The sequence below is a fragment of the Leopardus geoffroyi genome, chromosome B2 (assembly GCF_018350155.1).
Source record: "Leopardus geoffroyi isolate Oge1 chromosome B2, O.geoffroyi_Oge1_pat1.0, whole genome shotgun sequence".
Lineage (NCBI taxonomy): Eukaryota > Metazoa > Chordata > Mammalia > Carnivora > Felidae > Leopardus > Leopardus geoffroyi.
Genome location: NC_059332.1, coordinates 123,479,641 through 123,500,863, shown reverse-complemented (window position 1 = coordinate 123,500,863; position 21,223 = coordinate 123,479,641). Strand labels below are relative to the sequence as shown.

Sequence of the window (21,223 nt, the reverse complement as noted above, 5' to 3'; positions counted from 1 at the left end):
AAATAGCCTGTTCAAAATTTTATGAATTGCTTTTTCAGCATCTGATGAAAATAGATTGATTACTTAAGTACTGAAATTGATTACATAAAATGAGTTTATAGAGATCTAAATTTATGATTATGGACTCTTAAACCCAGTATACCTTTAGGAAATATAATAATTTCAGAGAGAAACATAGTTTTCAATGGTGACATAGAAATTTTTAACATCAGGGGCATCTCGGTGGCTCAGTCAGTTAAGCATCTGACTCTTGAGTTGAGCTCAGGTCATGATCTCACAGTTTGTGAGTTCAAGCCCTATGCTGGGCTCCATGCTGACAGTGAAAAGCCTGCTTGGAATTCTCTCTCCCTCTTTCTCTGCCCCTCTCCTACTCCCACTCACTCTCTCTCTCTTTCAAAATAAATAAAATAAATTTTAACATCAAAGCTGCTCGATATCCTATTTCTGCTTATAATGTCAGCAGGGCCCTGTCACATAATAAACTTTAGAGTTAATTTTGACTTATGCTTTTCTTGTATTACCTACTTTTTATAGATTATTGACCAGGTCTGTTGTTATTGCCATTACATTGAAGAATAAATTCTTAAGGTATAAACTGGACCCTATTTTAACTTGTAAAGAGAGTAACACTTTTTGATGTAGTGCCTACTTATATTTGTTTAATAAGAAAAATTATATTGGGGTGCCTGGGTGTTTCAGTTGGTTGAGTGTCTGACTCTTGATTTCTGTTCAGGTCATGATCCCAGGGCCATGGGATTGAGCCCTGCATCAGGCACTGCACTGAGCATGGAGCCTGCTTAAGGTTCTCTCTCTCTCTCTCTCTCTCTCTCTCTCTCTCTCTCTCCCTCCCTCCCTCCCTCTCCCTCTCCCTCTCTCTCCCTCTCCCCCCCCACCCCTCTCCCCTGCTTGCATGCAGTCTCTTCCTCTAAAATAAAAATTAAAAAAAAAAAAAAACTATATTGAGGACTGCTTTTTCAAGGCTGACTATTCTCCTCTACCTCACACCCAAACCTGTCTTTCTCATCTGAGAATCTAGAAATTGTCCCTATTAATTAGCCACCTCTCCCTTTAACATCTTCATCTTTCTACTAATGTTCAAGTACTCCACCTTAAAATTAAAAACCTTTAGATCTTTCTATCCCTTTAAAGTATTGTCTGATCTCTTGGTTTCCTTACTGAATGTAAAAGATCTCTACTGTAGATCTCAGTAAATATTATTCGTCTTCCTTCCTCTTCCTCTTCTGGGGAGTTGTCTGTGCTCATTACCTGCATTCCTTCATCTCTTATTCAACACTTTGAGTTCTGCTGTACTCACCTTCCAAATCCTTGTGGTAGGCTGAAAACTGATCCTTACTCCTATGCTCCAATGTCTATGCCAAAACCCTGGGACTGGTGAATGCTGCCTTATTTGGAAAAAGGGTCTTTGCAGATATGATTGAATTGAGGGTCTTGATAAGGAGATGATCTCAAATTCCTGGGATGGGCCCTAACTGCCATCACAAGTGTCTTTCTAAGAGAGAGGCAAAAGGCAGTTTAATACCACAGGCACACACACGACAGGCCAAGGGATGCTAGACACTGCTAGATTGTAGAAGAGGCAAAGAATAGATTCTCCTCTAGAGCCTCTAGAGATACCACAGTCTTAGCCTTGCTGACACCTTGATTTTGGACGTCCAAACTATGAAAGAGGGGCGCCTGGCTGGCCCAGTCAGTTAAGCTTCAGACTCATGATTTCAGCTCTGGTCATGATCTTGCAGTTCACGAGTTCGAGCCCCCCATCTGGCTCCATGCTGACAGCACAGAGTGTGCTTAGGATTCTTTCTCTCTCTCTCTCTCTCTCTCTCTCTCTCTCTCTCTCCCTCTCTCTCTCTATCTCTGCCCCTCTCCTGCTCTCTCTTTGTCTCTCTCAAAATAAATAAACTTAAAAAAAAACTGTGAGGGGTGCCTGGGTGGCTCAGTCGGTTAAGCGTCCAACTTTGGTTCAGGTCATGATCTCACGTGACCTGAGTTCAAGCCCCACATCAGGCTCTTTGCTGTCAGCACAGAGCCCACTTCAGATCCTCTGTCCCCTCTCTCTCTGCCCCTTCCCCCCCTCTCAGAAATGAGTACACATTAAAAAAATTGTGAAAGAATTACAGTGTTGTTTTTAGGGACTAAGTTTATGGTACTTTGTTATAATGACTACAGGAAACTAAATACAGTCCTCTTTTACCATTCTTGACAAAATCATTAACCAGAGATGAATTGATTTTCACAACGTGAACATGCCTGAATACCCAGATCAAGAGGCAGAACCTTACCAGCCCTCCAGAAGACCTCCCTGAGTCCCCTTTCAGCCACTGTCCTCCACCAAAGTATCTGCTAGGTTTTTTTTTTACTTTTAATATCAAATTTTTGAGCATCATAGGAACAAAATCATAAGATACCTACTCTTTTGTATCCAGATTCTTTTAACAGTCTGTGAGATTCATTCATGTTGTCACATGTAGTTGTAGATTTTTAAAAATCTATTGCTATGTGGTATCCACTGTCTCTGTATAGCACACTTTATTTCTTCTATTGTTGATGGTTTACAAATAGTGCTGTTATGAACATTTATTACACATGCATGTTGATGAACTATGTTTCTGTGGGGTATTTGATGAAGAAAGGGTTTCCTGAATCATAGATACCTTTTCATTTTTCTCTATATTGTCTAAGTTGTTCAATCTCATATACACCTGCCACTTCAACTACTAACAGCACCATGACTCTTAAATCGGTCTGATTCTTTGGCTTTTTGGGTGTTGAGTTGTGTAAGTTCTTTATAGATTTTGGATACTAACCCTTTATCACACATGTCATTTGCAAATCTCTTCTCCCATTCGATGGGCTGCCTTTTAGTTTTATTGATTGTTTTCCTTTGCTGTGCAGAAGCTTTTTATCTTGATGAAGTCCCATAGTTCATTTTTGCTTTTGTTTCCTTTGTCTCTGGTGATGTGCTTAGTAAGAAGTTGCTACAGCCAAGGTCAAAGAGGTTCCTGCCTGTGTTCTCTAGGATTTTTGTGGTTTCCTATCTAAAATTCAGGTCTTTTATCCATTTTGAATTTATTTTTGTGTCTGGTATAAGAAAGTTGTCCAGTTTCATTCTTCTGCATGTTGCTGTCCATTTTCCCAACAGTATTTGTTGAAGAGACTGGCTTTCTTCCATTGTATATTCTTTCCTGCTCTGTCAAAGATTAGTGGACCATAGTTGTGGGTCCATTTCTGGGCTTTCTATTCTGTTCCATTGATCTATATGTATGTTTTTGTACCCAGTACCATACTTTCTTGAATATAGCTTGAAGTCTGGATATCTGTTTCTGATTTCTGCTGTGATTCAGAATGACACCTGTCAGTTAGATACCACACACACACACACACACACACACACACACACACACACGATATTTAAAGTATCTCAGTCCAAACTCAAGTTCCTACCAAAAAAAATAGTATTTTTTCTCATGTCACTTGTGTTAATGGCAAGCCATAAGTGTTAACCATTCAAGTTTGAAATAGAATCATCTTTAATTCTTTATCCTGTATCCACAAAATCCCTAAAGCCTCTTGAATTCCCTACCATGTTATTTCTGTATTAGTTTAGTGAATGACTCCTAACTGACCTCCCAGCTTCCAGTCTGTTTTGTCTATCATCCGTGCATAAAATCTAGGTTTATCTTCCCCAAACTTTGATCTGCCATACCCCTTCTCAAAACATAGATATAGATGGATCACCATTGACTATAGAATCAAGTCAAAATTCTTTGTGCTGGCTTTGTGTGTTTTCATAATTTGATTTCAGCCTCATTTCTATGAGTAACTATTCATATGAGATTTCATCAGGGGTATTGACTTACATTTTAGCATTGTCTTTGATACCATTTTTATGATAAATTGTTCAAAGGGCTTCCTATTAACATTTCTTATGATGGCTCCTTATAATAATCATATATTGAGAGTTTGCTGTGTCTCGTGCACATGTAATCCTAACAGCTTTGTGCTGTAAATACTGGTATTATTATTCTTGATTTATGGTTAAGGAAACCAAAGCTCAGTGAACTTAAGGTAGTGTCCAAGGTCATCCATCCAGAAACTTAATTAGGATTCAAACACTGGGAAGTCATGAAATGGCTTGTCTGTCATCTGCATGCTTATCCCTCGTCTCAAGGCCCCTGGAGATGGAGAGAAGATTCCCCTTCCAGCTTTTTACCCTGTGGTGTGCTTTTCTGAGGCTGCATTTCCTCCTGCCAGAGAGATGTGGTTCTGGGTCCTTTCACTGTGGGATGGGTACCTTTTATGGATGGGTGCTAATTTCCCCCTCACTTCTCTAAAGCTGGAGCATCAGGAACCAGACTCCTGCGGCTACTGTGCAGGCAAGGAGACATCCGTTTTTATACCAATCTTGTTTGGTTCTGCTTCCTCTTTCTCTCCGTCCTTCTCTCTTCTCCCTTCTTCCCCCTTTTTCCCTTTCCCTCCCTAGGCTTCTCCCTTTTCCTCCCCCTTCCTTCTGTAGATGCCTTGGCTCTCAACATTTTTAAAATCCAACTTGTGGAGGTTGATTGCCTCTGATCACCTGCTCCTAGTCCTCACTATCCAGGTTCAAAAAAAAAAAAATTAACTCCCCAGTGTAATAATCAAACAAGCATTAAACAAGCAAATTAAGGCTGGGGTGGGGACATTATGTATACATTTGCTTTAGCAATATAAGAATGATTCATGTTTGAATCACTAGGCATACATTTATTGGAGTTTAGTGATGAGGAAATTATGGGCCAAACTGTTTATTGTTGACATAAATATGTATCATTATACATGACAGTGTTAGCTAAATACATACAGGAAAATAAAATGATACTGATGAAGCTACATGAATAGTAATTCATAGCAGGAATTGCCAAACCATGTCCAATTCAAGACAACAATGATGGTAGATTATTCTGTCCTTCATGAAAATCTCAACAATTTTACCTCTATTAATATGGGAGGTTTGCAACGTCCCAACATTGCATATCTGCCAAACTTTAGTAACCTGACTCAGAGTCTCTAGGACGCTCTACCAGGACACTGCTAGGTCATGAGTAACATTTTAGTAATTTACATATAGTAGATTTGTTGTAAATAACCCTTATTTATTCATAATATAGAAAAATCAATGGAATGCAAGCTATACTTCCCTTAAGAATCTAGGGGCGCCTGGGTGGCTTAGTAGGTTGAGCGTCCGACTTCAGCTCAGGTCATGAGCTCACAGTTTGTGAGTTGGAGCCCCACATCGGGCTCTGTGCTGACAGCTCAGAGCCTGGAGCCTGCTTCAGATTCTGTGTCTCCCTCTCTCTCTCTCTCTCTGCCCCTCCCCTGCTGATGCTTTGGGTCTCTCTCCCTCTTTCAAAAATAAACATTAAAAAATTTTAAAAAAAAACAACAACAAGAATCTAAGATGGTATGGGCATTTGGGGGTTAGTGTCTGCTCTTTAGGGGAATCTCTAGAATTCCATTGGGAATTGACTTTGTTTCCTACTGAGGTTTGCTTCATTGCTCAGACCAAGCCCCAGGCACTTTGTGCCTTTCCTTTTTCTGTGGTGCCTTTGATGTGCAGGGCTTCTGTTTTTTTAGTCTGCTCTTTGAGGTGCTCCACCCCAACTCCTCTGCCTGCTGATGCCTCATTCACATTTGCTTCAGTCATTCCTTCTACCAGGACTGGCCTCCCTGGCCTCGGAATGTCACCATTTGTACTTCACCAGCACCAGCCACATTCTGCCCGGTACACATTCTGTGTCGGTATTTGCCAACTCATGTTTCTGCTCCACAAGAGATGGCAAAAATCATATCTAGTTAATTTTTTCCTTTAACTTTCGTAACAGCAAATAACACAACTTTTATGTAGTAAGTGCCCAGGACGTTTGTAGAATTAAATTGGCACCAGTGGGTCATCTTGGGGGATGGGTATGATTGAATGGGTAGTTCTGTGTGATAACTTGGGAAGTTTCCATTGATAATGGAGTTTCGGAGTATCTTGTAGACCAGACTACAAGCCAAATCACTACTGGGCTCTTGCCTTGTCATCAGTGATCTAATGCGGAAGGAAAACATTGAATAGATAAAAAGTAACTGAACATTAATGTTTTGCCTCAACTCTGCTTTTTACAAGCAACAGGAGCTCATGTGAGATATTTAACTAACAGATAGGGTATTATGAAGGAAAAATTAAATAAAAAAAAAGTAACACAGACCATGAACCACTGCCATTTAATGACCAAAATGCAATTAGGCACAACAGTTTTATGTTATTGCCCTAAAAATTTATTATGCTTTAATAAACCCTGGGTAAATCTAATTTTGTGCTCCATTTAACATTAACACAATTGGAGGAAAGGAAAGACATGGCACTTTAGCTAAAAATGTAAGAGATTTTTGTACCTTTGTCTATATTTTTAAACAGACTTAATTTTTAAGTAAACTTTAGTTTTTAAGTATAGCAGTTTTACTCACAATATTACTACAGAAACTCAATCAGAAAATTATTAAGTGCATTTGGTCATAAAACATATGAAAGGGGGGGCGCCTGGGTGGCGCAGTCAGTTAAGCGTCCGACTTCAGCCAGGTCATGATCTCGCGGTCCGTGAGTTCAAGCCCCGCGTCAGGCTCTGGGCTGATGGCTCAGAGCCTGGAGCCTGTTTCCGATTCTGTGTCTCCCTCTCTCTCTGCCCCTCCCCCGTTCATGCTCTGTCTCTCTCTGTCCCAAAAAAATAAATAAAAAAAAACGTTGAAAAAAAAATTAAAAAAAAAAAACATATGAAAGGAATATATGCTTTGGTCCTCAAATCTTTTTTGCATCTCTAAATTTATGTTCTGATCTTGAGAACCTCTATAACCTGTAAGTGTAGGGTGTGGCTCAGTGAAGAACTAGGAGCATGGACTCTCCAGCTAGCCTGCTTGGTTTTTGTTTTTAATTTTAGAGAGAGTGTGAGTAGGGAGGGGCAAAGAGAGAGAGAGAGAACAAGAGCTATAATCTCAAGCAGGCTTCATTCACACTCAGTACAGAGCCCAACGTGAGACTCTCGATCTCATGACTGAAATCATGACCTGAACCAAAATTAAGAGTTGGTTGCTCAACCAACTGAGCCACCCAGGCACCCCTAGATTGCTTGAGTTTGAATCCTTCCAAGGATGGCAGGGTGCCATCACTTCCTAGCTGATGATGGGCAGATTATTTATACATTCTCTGCCTCAGTGTCCTAAAGTAATGATGATAATATTGCCTCCAAAAAGGGGTTTTATGAAGATTGAGTTAATTTTTGATAAGCAAATAGTGCCTGGCATATAATAATTACAAATACATGTTTGTGAAATAAAGTGGGTAAACTTCAACTCATAGAAGTGAGTTTTAAGAACTGTGGAGTAACAGGTGTTTATTATAATTACATCTGGGTTTTTTTGCATTTTAGACATGATTTAAGATCACCTCACAAGGAAGATAATTTTCACCTATTTTACTGCTTTTGAGAAGATAGTCATAAGATGATATTTTTGTTAAATAATGAAATGTTACTATTTTTAAAAATCCTGTGTTACTGGAAGCCTCAGCCAGTGTAACCAGGCAAAACAAAGCACACAACAGCAAAAACCCCAAACCATAAAAGACATACAGATTAGAAAGGAAGACATAAAACCATTTCTAGTTTCAAATGACATGATTATCCATGTAGAAAATCCCAGAACGTGTGCAAATAAAAAAAAAAAAAAAAAAAAAGCTCCTGGAACTAATAAGTGAGTTTAGCAAAGTCTCAGGATAGAAGGTCAATATACAAAAGTCAACTGTATTTTTACATACTAGCTATGAAAAACTAGGGCTTGAAATTTGAAAGAACATCATCTATAATAGCACCAAAAAAAATGAAACACTTAGGTATAAATCTAACAAAATACATGTAGGAACTGTCTATTGATGGACATCGAGGATGGCACTTGTCGGGATGAGCACTGGGTGTTGTATGTAAGCAATGAATCACGGAATCTACCCCCAAAACCAAGAGCACACTGTATACACCATATCTTAGCCAACTTGACAATAAATTGTATTTTAAGAAATTAAAATAAAAAAGAAAATTATAAAATACTTAGGAAAGAAATCAAAGAAGACCTAAATAAACAGAGAGATACACTATATTCATGCATGGAAAGACTCCATGTATGAAGATGTCAGTTCCCCCCAAAGTGATCTATCTGTAGATCCAACACAATATCAGTCAGAATCCCAGGAGGAATTTTTTTTGTGTGTAGTTATCAACTGATAGCTCTCAGCTACCAATTACACAGGAAACTTACACAGGAAAGCAAATAGAACAACTAAATTAGCTAAAACAATTTTGAAAACAGAAGAATAGAGTTGGAAGCCTCACAGTTGATTTCAATACCTACCATAAAGCCCCAAGCATCAGAACAGTGTAGTGTTGGCAAAAGATAGAACAGAAAACCCAACAACAGACCCACACAAATGTAGCCATTTAGTGTTTGACAAAGAAGCAGAGGCAGTTCGCCTGAGAAAGGAGAGTCTTTACAACAAATATGAATCTTGACCCATATCCCATGTCATTGACAAAAATTAACTTAACATGGATCATAGATCAGAATGTAAAATGTAAAGCTACAAAATTTCTAGAAGAAAACATGGGAGAAAACTTTTGTGACTTTGGGTTAGGCAAGATACCACACCTAAAGCACAATCCATAGAAGAAAAAAATTGATAAATTGGACTTACCATTAGAAATTTCTGCTCTTTGAAAATCCTGTCAACAGGGGCGCTGGGGTGGCTCAGTCGGTTGAGCAGCTGACTTTGGCTCAGGTCATGATCTTGTGGTCTGTGAGTTCGAGCCCCACGTCGGGCTCTGTGCTGACAGCTCAGAGCCTGGAGCCTGTTTCAGATTCTGTGTCTCCCTCTCTCTGACCCTCCCCTGTTCATGCTCTGTCTCTCCCTGTCTCAAAAATAAAAATAAAAAAATGTTAAATTGTTTAAAAAAAAAAAAGAAAAGAAAATCCTGTCAACAGCCTGGAAAGACAAGTCACAAACTGGGAGAAAATATTTGCAAATCCCATTGTCTGACAAAGGAAAAATATCCAGATGATATAAAGAACCCACAAACCTCAACAAGAAGAAAACAATTTAAGAAACAATTTAAGAAAATGGGGCACAGGCTCTGATCACTTCATCAGAGAAGAAAGAAGAGTACATTTTACTCCATGGAAATTAAAAAATAAATTTAGAAAAGAACATAAATATATCAGTCATCTGGACCTGAAGTAGAAAAAAGTCCCTCTTTTTCTGAGTTGTACTCTAGTCAGTGTATTAAAATTATACAAACAAGCATTTTTAATGTTCTACACAGAATCCAAAAAAATGTATCTGTTCCTGCTTAGACATTCAGACCTGATGAGTATGCTCCATTTTGCCTGTACCATTTATTTTGAATATCTAGTTTCACTCTTAATCTAAAAGCCTTCTGCAGTGTTTCTATTTTATTTTAGCATCAAGTCCCAGGAGGCAGTTCTCTGGAAATAACCCATCTCCCTTCTTCTTGTGACTGCTTTAACTTAGCTAGTATTTTTCTTTGCACATCTCTCGTTTGTTTTTCATCAGCCACTGCTTCATTCGGTTTCTTTCAGCCCCATGTTATGCTGTCTCTTGATTTTAGAGCCCTGCGACTGACTGCGAGTGGCTGGCATCTGTGGGAGGAGGAAACAGTGTGGGTGCAGGAGGCAGATGGGGCGTGTAGGTGGGATGCACTGACTCATTTTCTCATGTGTTGATTTTTGATGTAGAAATGTGAAGGACCCCAAAAGAAAACTCTTTATTTGTATTAAAGAGCCCGTAAGTCATTTTAGCCTTGAAAAAAAATCTTTTGAAGCTCCTGTGACCTGGCTGCCTCTTTCATAACCTCACTAAATCCTCTCTGTCTTCAGCCTCCGTTTGATCTGATTTATTTCTCCTCCACAGAATGTGAATTCTAATCTCACGTTCATTAGACAAGGTCGATTGCATCAAACAGCTTAAGAGTCTGTATTATTTTTTTGTGCTGCGGTTCAGTTTTACGTTCAGTCACATAGGTTTTCAGTATTGTGTTTCTTGTGTTTTGGTGGGTTTTTAAATTTTAAAAGTAATCAATGTTTGTAAGAAAAATTGTAAAAAATATATAGAAGGAATAAAGAAGAAAAAATAATGCACAATCGCAATACGCAGCTGTTATTTTGGTGTACAACTTTCCAGACAGTTTTTTTATTCACATGCATGTATTCACATATAATGTATACATTATAATGTATTATATTTAATACTTTTTTTTACTTACTATAGCTTGGGCTTACCTCTGTTGCTAAATATTCTTATACAATATTGTTTTTTTAATTTTTTATCTTAATTCCAGTGTAGTTAACATACAGTGTTATATTTAGTTTCAGGTGTACAATATAGTGATTCAAAAATGTAGCTTTCAATGGTTGCATAATAAGCCACTATTTGAATCTATCTATGTATCTACTTACCCACATACCTGTTTTCCTATTAATGGTGTTTTCCATTTTATTGCAAAAAAAAAAAAATTCCGTGGACATCCGTACAAGTAAACCTGCCACATTTATAGGAATTTTCTTGGAGTAAATTCTTAGGAATGGAGGTATTCGATCAAAAAGTGTAAATAATTTTAAGTATTTAAGTCTCCTGGGAAGTTTAAACTTCTCCTTGGCATATGAGTATCATTTCTCTGCATTTTCATTGGCACTCTTTAATATTTTTGACCACTTGTTAGACAAAAAAAGTGGCATTTTACAGTTTGCTTAATGTGCACTTATTCATAACTTATTCAAAGTGAGGTATAGAATATTATTTGTGTATTTCTTTGCCATTTTAGTTACTCTTTTGTGAATTTGCCTGCCTGTATCCATAGCCTAATTTTCTATTGTGATGTCTTTATGGTTGCTTATTCTAAATTGAACAATAAGAGATGATTTATAGTGATATTAACCTTTCATCTCTCATATATTGCAAATATTTTTAACAAGTTAGCAACATCTGTTAAATTTGTCACAAGGTATGTTAACATTTTCATTTTAAGCGTGATTAGAATTTGTTTCACCATTATATTTTCCAAATATTACTAGTTAGGATTACAAAGGGAGCTCTTGGCTATCATAATGATTTTGCATCTCAACACCTTATTAAATTATCTTATAGCTTATAATAGTTATTTAGTTGATTCTATTGAGATTTTTTTTTTGGTTGATAGCCAAAACATCTCCAAGTAATGATAATTGTGTATTTTATTTTATAATATTATATCTCATTGTGAAATCTTATTGCATTATCTGGGATTTTCAGAAAGCCAACTAGTGGTGGGAATAATTGGCTGCCTTGTCTTTTTCCTGATTTTCCTGGGAATACCTATAAACAAAGTTGGCAGTTGTGAATATATATCATTTTAATGTTAAAGGCATGCTCTTCTGTTTTTGGTTTGCAATTATATTTAATGAGAAATGGGTTTTGGATTTTAATTATGCACTTGGAACACCTGTGGAGATGCTGATAATTTTTTTTTTTCCATTGAGCCATCCTTGCATTCCCAAAATAAACTGTAAACCCGTGATCTAGTTTTCTTATACTGTAATGCTTGGTGCATTTTCTTCGTTTTTTTTCATATTTTTGTCCATATACAAAATAAGTTTGAAACTAATCTATATTTCATTTTTTGGACATTATTATCAAATTTTGGTGTCAGGCTTATACTTATCTTGGTGTTAGTCTTCTCTGAGCTTTGGTAGAATTTGTATCTGGTTATATTATCCTTCTTAGTCATAATTTTCTATATCTTTGCTTTCTCTTTTTTTCTTGATTATACTTGCTGGGGACTTGCTGGATATTGATAACAATAAATAATTAGTTATAAAATACAGCTCTGGGTTAATTCATAATCTTACCTATTTGATTTTTTAAATATTTATTTATTTATTTTGAGAGAAAGAGAGGGAGCACATGTGAGCCTGGCAGAGGGAGAGGGAGAATCCCAAGCAGATTCCGTACTGTCAGCACAAAGCCAGACGTGGGGCTCAGTCTCATGAACAGTGAGATCATAACCTGAGCTGAAATCAGGAGTCCAAGGCTTAACCTACTGAGCCACCCGGGTGCCCCTTACCTATTTGCTTTTTTAAGTCTTATTTTACATTCATCACTTAAGGCAGTTTCCTGCGGATCTGCTTCTGGAACCTGAGTTCACTTGTTTTAAAGTTGAAATTTCATAGAGAGAAGTAGCCCCAGCAGCCCACCGTTGGCAGACTTTGCTTAGTTGCCAGTAATTATATGATCTCCTTTGTGTTAAAAAAAAAAAAAAAAAAAAAAAAAAAAAAAAAAAAAAAAAAAGCAGGTTTGCTGCATTTTCTAAAACCACTTCCAGGTAGAACTACAAATTCAAAATTCAGTAGTAAGTGAAGAGGGAAAATCCCTATCATCTCCTCATTTCCTCTTTGAATACTAAGTTGTTGAAATCAAACTGTGCTTACCGGGCATTATTTAGGTGTCATCTTTGGGGGGCTTTGTTTTGTGTTTGCAGATATCGCTGTGGTGGAGATGAGTGACGCCTTCCGACAGCCATCATTGTTTTACCACCTTGGGGTCAGAGAAAGTTTCAGCATGGCCAACAACATCATCCTCTACTGTGATAATAATTCAGACTCTCTGCAGTCACTGAAGGTACCTGACTTGTTTACTCCATGTTTACTGTAGGCACTAGAGTTTTAGGGATCCCTCTCCGTCTCTCTGACATCCAAAACTCCTTAAGTAGCTTATGTTTGTGAAAGGTTGTTTTTGTCAGTCTAACAATTACACAGCATTTCCTAGTGAAGCTTTGAGGTTTATCTAGAATTCGGTGGAGAAGAAATTCGATGACACGTAGAAAAATGGTCGTGTTGAGTTCTGAACCGCAGTTAGAGTTGCGGCTGGGGAGACTGCGTTCCTAGGAAGTCGTCCAGTCCACTGGAGAAGGAAATGGAGATGGCATGAAGTATGGTCAAGCCTTATGCTGTGTCACCATTGGGGGTTTCACTGGGCACACCCTGTCTCCACCTAGAAATACGCTTTCTACTGAAAGTACTCGGGAAGAGAAATTCTCCAAGTATCACCAGAAAACTGCTATCCTCTTCCCTGGGAGATGATTTCAGTAACTCAACAACTTAGGGAAAGGAGAAATAAAAACCTACTATATTTGTCTACAAAACTCAGCATGTCATTCTCTCCATTATAGGGGCATAATGATAGGAAGGTATTTCTTCCATCCAAAAAGATTGTCTAAAATGCTTCTGCAAGGCCAAGTGATTTTACACCGTGTGATTCTTTGAAAAGCATCTAACAATTCTGTGAAATGCGTGCTGAGTCTGATATCATCCATTTCCTTTGTGAAACTTCCAGCCAGCTTCATGCAACTTATTCTTATCTGTATCTTCCAGTTTTCAAATCAAAGCCAAGCTGGGAACATGGAGACCTAAAACCCAGAGCCATATTTCCAACCGCTTAGTAATTGCTATATGAAGATCTCTAACCCCACACCCATGGAAAAAAAAAAAAGTCGTATTTTGCTTTTATCTGAATATCTAAAGCTTGTATGACTTTTTTGAAAATCTGTAGTTTCATTTAGCAAATATACATTTACTGAAGGCCAGGCATTGTGCTGGCCATTGATAGGCTATCCCTTTACAGAATATTCTGCAATAGTCCTTAGAGATTTGCCCCTACTCTGTCTGAATCTGTTTTTTTTTTTTTTTTACCCAGAGAAATTCTTTAAGCTACCCCTACTTTATTTTACCTTAGATTTACCCCTCTAATTAATGCATCATAAAGTTTTGTGGTGGTGTATTTTAATTAAACATTTTGATGTACTACCATTTATAACATATCAGTAGTCAATAAAGGAATGAAATTATTTTATTTTTTATTTTTATTGCATTACTTTATTTTATTTACATTAAGTATTCTAAGCAGGCAGTGTTGTGTTAGACATTTTTCACTTCACCCTACTTTTATTCTTGCCCTATGGTTATTTTGTGATTTCATTTATGACTATTCTTTCCTGGGGAAATTTTTTAAAAAATGAATTAAAATGACATTTGAGAGAAAGAGTTGAAGCTCATCAGAAATGTTTATGGAACAAACAAATTGATTTCATTGCTTATTGCCAGCCTTTGTTTAGAAGTGTTATTGGTACTTGAATACAATAGTTCTTTAGACAGGCTAATCTATCTAAAATATACTCATTTATCTTGTACCTAATAGCTGCTTGTAACTGAGCACTTACTGTGTGTTTCACCCACATACATTTTCACATATAATTCTAAAAACATCCCTGTGGGGTATATTATATGCTGTCATACCATTATTTTATAGAATTGCAAACTGAGACTCAAATAATTTCAATCATCTGCCTAACTCCGAAGCCCACCCTCCTAACCCCTAAACTTCATTGCAGTTTCTTCTAGTTAGAAGGATATCTGACTTTCCTGTTAGGTGTGTTCATTGAGAAAACCCATCAATTATGTCTGCCCCCTGAATTGTTCCATACAACAGCCATCCTGTCTTTTCTCTTACTCCTTCCACTAGCTTAAGCTTTTGCCATTTTTTGTTTGTTTGTTTGTTTAACTTGTTCCTGGTCCAAATAAGTGTCTGGTTGCAAAGGACCAAGTTCTCTGGGACAGAAAGTATTTTTTTTCAGTCTAACAATTTCCTCTGAGCCCTAGAACTTTTTCTGGTCTTCTGCTACTCAGAAAAAAGTGTGTGTGTGTGTGTGTGTGTGTGTGTGTGTGTGTGTGTGTTTAATTTTATTAATTTCCATTGTAGTTCATTATAGGCGTTATCCCTGCCTTTTACCAACAGAAAAGAAAACATCTGTGAAATAAGGCAGAACAGGAGTTACTATAAAAATATATTATGTATAGATTAGCCAAATAAAATACAAATGAACCATCTCCCTGTTTTCACTGGGCACAGACAGAACGAGAATGCTATTCTGGTCACATATCGAGCCTCACGTACATTGATTCTTTGGATATCTACAAAGTACAGCTGCACCAGTTTTATTTTCATCTACTGCTCTTTGTTGAAGAGAGCAGTTTCTCTTTGGCAGCAAAATCATAGGAAAAAAAATTTAAGTTTAGGCTCCTAGAAAATAATTGATAGGAACATAAAAATACTTGAAATCTGTGTCTGGGTTTCCATATGAAAGGATGTTTAGGATCTAATCAAATCATATACTTGCAATAAGATTTGTATACATTTGAAATTGCAAGTACTATCTTACTGTAGAAGAATGAAATATTTAATTTTTTTTCAGAAAGAGATCATAGCACTTTGAGAAAGAGAAGTTGATAGTTTTTTTCCCTTAGCATTTTTTTTATAATTTTTTTTTCAACGTTTATTTATTTTTGGGACAGAGAGAGACAGAGCATGAACGGGGGAGGGGCAGAGAGAGAGGGAGACACAGAATCGGAAACAGGGTCCAAGCTCTGAGCCATCAGCCCAGAGCCCGACGCGGGGCTCGAACTCACGGACCGCGAGATCGTGACCTGGCTGAAGTCGGACGCTTAACCGACTGCGCCACCCAGGCGCCCCTCCCTTAGCATTTTAACAACACAATCTTCACTGTTTTCTTAAAATAAATATCACAATAACTTCTTATGTGCGTATTAATGAGACTCTATGCTAAGACTTAACACTTGCTTGAAAATAAGAAATGGCTGTAACAGTTCTTTCCAGATTAATTTCGTGTATTACAGAAATGATCAGACCTCCACTTGGGGTCTCTCAGCAGATGGAGGAGTAAGCCTGGACACGCCTAACCAATGAGCCGTAGGACAGACCCGCAAAACGCATCTGACATCAGAAAGGACTTGAGGGAAACAAAGGGCTGTTGTATAGAGTGTGGAAATTGTTCTAATGAGCCATTTCTTCTATCGGCAGAAATTCCTTTTTGACACTGCTCTCAGCTCTAATTCTTGAGATTCATTCCCCTTTTCCTTTCTTCAGCTCCCTCTCTTCCCTGCAAGCCACTCCCCACTCACTTTAAACAGTGCTGCTTATAAAAACGAAGCAAAACAAAACAAGGAAATACCCCTGCATACCATCAGATAGTCAACAATTAGAAGCCCTTATAGTGCCCACCACAAGGCTGTGGAGAGTAGGAGATGGGCACTGCTGGTGGGAGGGTATATTGGCACTACTTCCAAAGAGCAATTTGGCAACACCTAGTATTATCAGATGAGCATAGCACAGAGGCTCAGCAACTCTGTCTCTGGATATGTACTGTAAAAAGAGTCTCTGGCATGCAGAAGGGGATCTAATCAAGAATGTTATATGACCATTGTTTGTAATAACCCCTCTCCCCAGAGAATTGGTAAATACCTATCAACAAGGGAATGAATAAATACCTTCTGGTAGAGTCATTCAGTGGAATATTCTAGAGCACTCAAATGAATTAACTAGAGTCTTATGTGCCACTATCAATATATCTCAGGAACGGTGTGGAGAGAAAAAAAAACAAATCACAGAAGCGTATGTGCGGTATGATACCATCCGTACAAAATCTAATCACGTGCAAGGCAGTGCTTTCATACATCTTTGCGTTTTGAAGGATAGATGTGCACATGGGAATTACAAACAACAAATTCAGAATAGTTATCTCTTTGGGAGATAGGAATAGAATAGGACTGGGGGGAAAGACAAGAGTCTTCACATTTATCTGCAATATTTGATTTCTAAGTCTAGGTGGTATATACATGAGTGTGTGATAATTTCTATGCTTTTTTTATAGTTGAAATATCTCACAATCGTTTTCTTAAGGAAGAAGTTTGTGGTACTTTGTATCTTTCCGGATAATTTACATATATTTTGGGCATTTAAATCCCCAAATAGTGTTTAATTTCTTTCTGCTTGCATTCTAACTGTGATTAAAAAGGCTCAGATGCATTTGGACCTTTCTTTCTGCACTAAGATAGGCTTTATTCCCATGTTATCTATTACGGAATAAATGTTTCTCTAGAGATTGAAATGCATATCAGTTAGTAGTGACACAGCTTATGTTGAAAAGTAATGATTATGTGAGATTATTCCCTTTTCAAGAAATTTAGTTGTATTTTTCTGTTTCATCATTGCTTGAAAAGTTATTTCATTTTAACAATACACAGTTCCTCACAAAATTAAAAATAGAATTACCAGGGGCACCTGGGTGGCTCAGTCGGTTGAGCGTTTGACTTCAGCTCAGGTCATGATCTCACAGGGTTGGTGAGTTCGAGCCCGGCTTCAGGCTCTCTGCTGTTAGTGCAGTACCAGCTTCAGATCCTCAGTCTCCCTCCCTCTCTGCCCCTACCCGGCTTGTGCTGTCTCCCTCTCCTTCTCTCTCTTTCTCAAAAATAAATTAACCTTTAAAAAGTAAATAAATAGGGGCGCCTGGGTGGCGCAGTCGGTTAAGCGTCCGACTTCAGCCAGGTCACGATCTCGCGGTCCGTGAGTTCGAGCCCCGCGTCAGGCTCTGGGCTGATGGCTCAGAGCCTGGAGCCTGTTTCCGATTCTGTGTCTCCCTCTCTCTCTGCCCCTCCCCCGTTCATGCTCTGTCTCTCTCTGTCCCAAAAATAAATAAACGTTGAAAAAAAAATAAATAAAAAGTAAATAAATAAAAAATAAAAATCGAATTACCATATGATCCAACAATTTCACTCCTGGACAAAATATCCAAAAGACTTGAAAGCAGGATCTCATGAAGATATTTGTTCGCCCATGTCCCTGGCAGCATTATTCACAGTAACCAAAAGGTAGAAGTAACTTAAATATCCATTAAGAGATGAATGGATAAAATAAAATGTGGGATATACACAAAATGGAATATTATTCAGTCTTGAAAAGGAAGGAAATTCTGACATGATGAACGTTGACAACTATCATAGTTTCTCATTCAGACAGCTCCGTGGTACTGATGATCTTTTATCTTGCAGGTATAGAGGGACCCAATCTCCTTTAGAGCTTATTGTGAGAACCTGGATATTAAGTCTGTTTTTCTGGTACTTACTCATTTCCACTTAAAGTAAATTGTTGTAGTTTTGAAAAGAGCAGCGATATCCTTGTTGTCAATTTCAGTGATTCTGCCAACTTCTAGTCAATTGGTGAAGATATGAGGGTCATTTTTGGTACAAATACCTCGAACTTAAATTGAATTTTTACTTGGATCTGGTGAATCTACTCAGGTCCCACTGTGTTCTTAAACCTGTACATTTTTTTTCCCCTCTTACACTGCCAGTTCCTCTTCTTAAAGTCTTACCTCCCTTACCAAAGTAAATTACTCAGAGGAATCTAGTTTTAGATTTTGAGTTGTGTATGAAATTAAAATTTATATTTTCCAATGGTTTATTTATTTTTTTTTTTTTAGTTTAACAGTGAATTTTTATTGGATTCAAATATCTTGCTTACTTGATAACCAACCATTGATTTGTAAACCATGGCACTCTCTACTCTCCCTGGTTCAACATAGCGTCACAAACCTTCATATTGTTTCATGGACAGATTTTTCTTTCTGTTGAGAGAGGAAACAGTCGTGTTCTCTATTTTACTTATAGGAAGGGTCTACCTTTTATCTGAGCTATAATCATTCCCCATCAAATTGGGAGGGTAAAAAGGTAACTTGGGGGAGGAGCAGACGAGTAATACATGTGAGCACCTCTTTATCAAGATTTTCTCTGAAGATCAGACAAACTAGATGAATGATTTATTTAGCATGAGTCGATTTCCCAGGTGTAGAATCCATCCCTGAGTTTTTGGAAAGGGCCTGAGATTGGAGAATCCAGTTTTCTTTCATGTCAATTAGCAATCTTACATCTACTGAGGAGTTACCTGTATACTGGATAGAGTACGCCTTTGTTTTCCTATCTAATTCCTCCTTTACCTCCCCACCCACACCCACTCTTTCTAGTGTCTAATTACCATTTTTGTCAAAGAGAGAAAGAAGTCTATCCTACACTGCGAGTGGAAAATGTCATCATATCACTGAGCTGGCACCAGATATTTTCTTCATTTGTAGAGACTTCCATCGTAGGCCCATGAGTCTGAATATGTTAAACAGCAAGAAGGAATACTTCTGCACACTGAAGATACGAGTCTGAAAGCCTCCTGACTCCCACCCAGATGGGGCCAGGCTTGCCTGAATTCTGTTCCCTTTTGTTCATTATAAATAAGTGATTCTTGCTGTGCAAGCTGATCTATGTGGCACACAAACCCATTATCCTATTTAGGTCCTTGTGGAATGCATCCTTGAAATTTTTACTGAAATTTATGCAAAAAAATGTAATTTACTGTACAGAAATTCATTATGCCTGTAGCTACATAACAATAGAGGTTTTTTTTTTTTTTTTAATAAGAAATACCTGTATTTAAGTAATTTGTTCCAGTTAGGTGTTGCTGAGACAAATAGCTGGTGTCAAAGAAGAGGAAGTTAATTGTAATGGCAATACATTATAAGGAGAAGTTTGTGTTAAAAAGCTGTTTCAGTCAGAGAAAGACAAAAATCATATGACTTCACTCATATGAGGACTTTAAGACACAAAACAGGTGAACATAAGGGAAGGGAAAGAAAAATAATATAAAAACAGGGAGGGGGACAGAATAGAAGAGACTCATAAATATGGAGAACAAACTGAGGGTTACTGGAGGGGTTGTGGGAGGGGGGATGAGCTAAATGGGTAAAGGAATCTACTCCTGAAATCATTGTTGCACTAGATGCTAATTTGGATGTAAATTATTAAAAAAATAAAAAGGAGTGAAGAATTATGCTCTACTTTCTTCAATCAGAGCATGTACATAAATTCCTTGGACTTCTGCACTGGAGGTTTGTCCATTTTCTCCCATTTATATATGTATTCAGGAATTTACTTATATTAGCTGGATTCACAGATTTTTTTAATACTTTGGATTATAAAATTATCATTTTAATATTTTTAAAAAAGCTGTTTCAAATCCTGTATGTGTAGAATGTCGCTCCTCAACATCCCAGCCACATTCAAAGACATCTCTACTTATAGTAGAGTCCTCCCACAAAGACATATTTATTTAACATAAAATAAAATTTAGAGGGATGAGAGGAGCATCAAAATTTCTTTTGGGATTACTTTCCAGCTTTGTTATAATTTAACCTGACTTTTGGTACAGGTTGATTTAATCGACAGCTGTTCATGTCAAGAGAAGGATATGTTCTCACCCCTGCTCACAAAACAATAAGGTATAAAATATGTCTAGATCTGGTAAAATAGGAATTGAGTTGGGGTTGTTTGCTTTGATAATATTAATACTCAAACTATGTATGTCTTTAAAATGCTTAACATACTTTTATGAGCTTATTTCAATTATTCTTGAAAAACAATCCGAGATAGACAAGTTCGGTACTTTCTACATAGATTAGGCAGATGAAAGATACTTTCTTTACAGATGAGAAATAAACCCAGAGAGATACAATGACCTAGAGGCACACAACAGTAAGTGTCAGAGAAGGGCAAACTCCCATCTTGTCTGACTTATCATCACGTATACTTCTAAGTCTATGCACAAATTTCATGTCCTATAAAAATATGATTTTCTGGATTCTTGTTAGATTATTGAGCTTTTTTTTTTTTTTTTTTAACATGAGTTTTGATGCAAGCCTAACTTGGAAGCACTAACGTAATTAGTTTCCTAACTTTAAAGATGGGCCAGTTCTGTGACACCTGTGTTGGAGTGTTCTTCCTGAGCTGGTACAGCTTTATTTTTGCAGCATGCTGAAGGGTAAAGTTGAATCCTACCCTCTTGGTGAGGCCTGGGATGTTCACAACGGCCCATTTGATATTTCCTAGTCTCGTCGTGTTTTGAAGTATTGAACTTAGGTAAGAGGATGGAGCTAAGGAGTATAAGAAATAACCCTCCTTTACCCGACTTGGGTGGAACCCTTGCCTACTTCCCCTTGGACAGGAAGCGGGATCAGAAGGGAAGACCCAGAGGTCACCAGCTGGGGACCACGTTCTCTCCAGCCAGGAACTCCCAGCCTGCTCCTTTTCTTTCAGGAAGCTGAGGTCCTGCTTGCTAGTTCTGCTTCTCCCAGCCTGAATCAATTGAACTTGGCAACCCCACACCAGCTGCTCCCACTTCCTTCCCCCGCTGCGATTA

At 37.8% G+C, this 21,223-nt stretch overlaps 1 protein-coding gene across 2 annotated transcripts in view; it reads left to right on the top strand.

The window, feature by feature from the left end:
* Positions 1 to 21,223, top strand: part of MAP3K5 (mitogen-activated protein kinase kinase kinase 5) — a 206,725-nt gene that overhangs the window by 53,690 nt on the left and 131,812 nt on the right. For both annotated transcript variants that reach the window (XM_045499747.1, XM_045499746.1), the window contains exon 2: positions 12,612 to 12,751. In XM_045499747.1, coding sequence (XP_045355703.1) covers positions 12,612 to 12,751 — 140 coding nt within the window. The remainder of the gene's footprint in view (positions 1 to 12,611; positions 12,752 to 21,223) is intronic.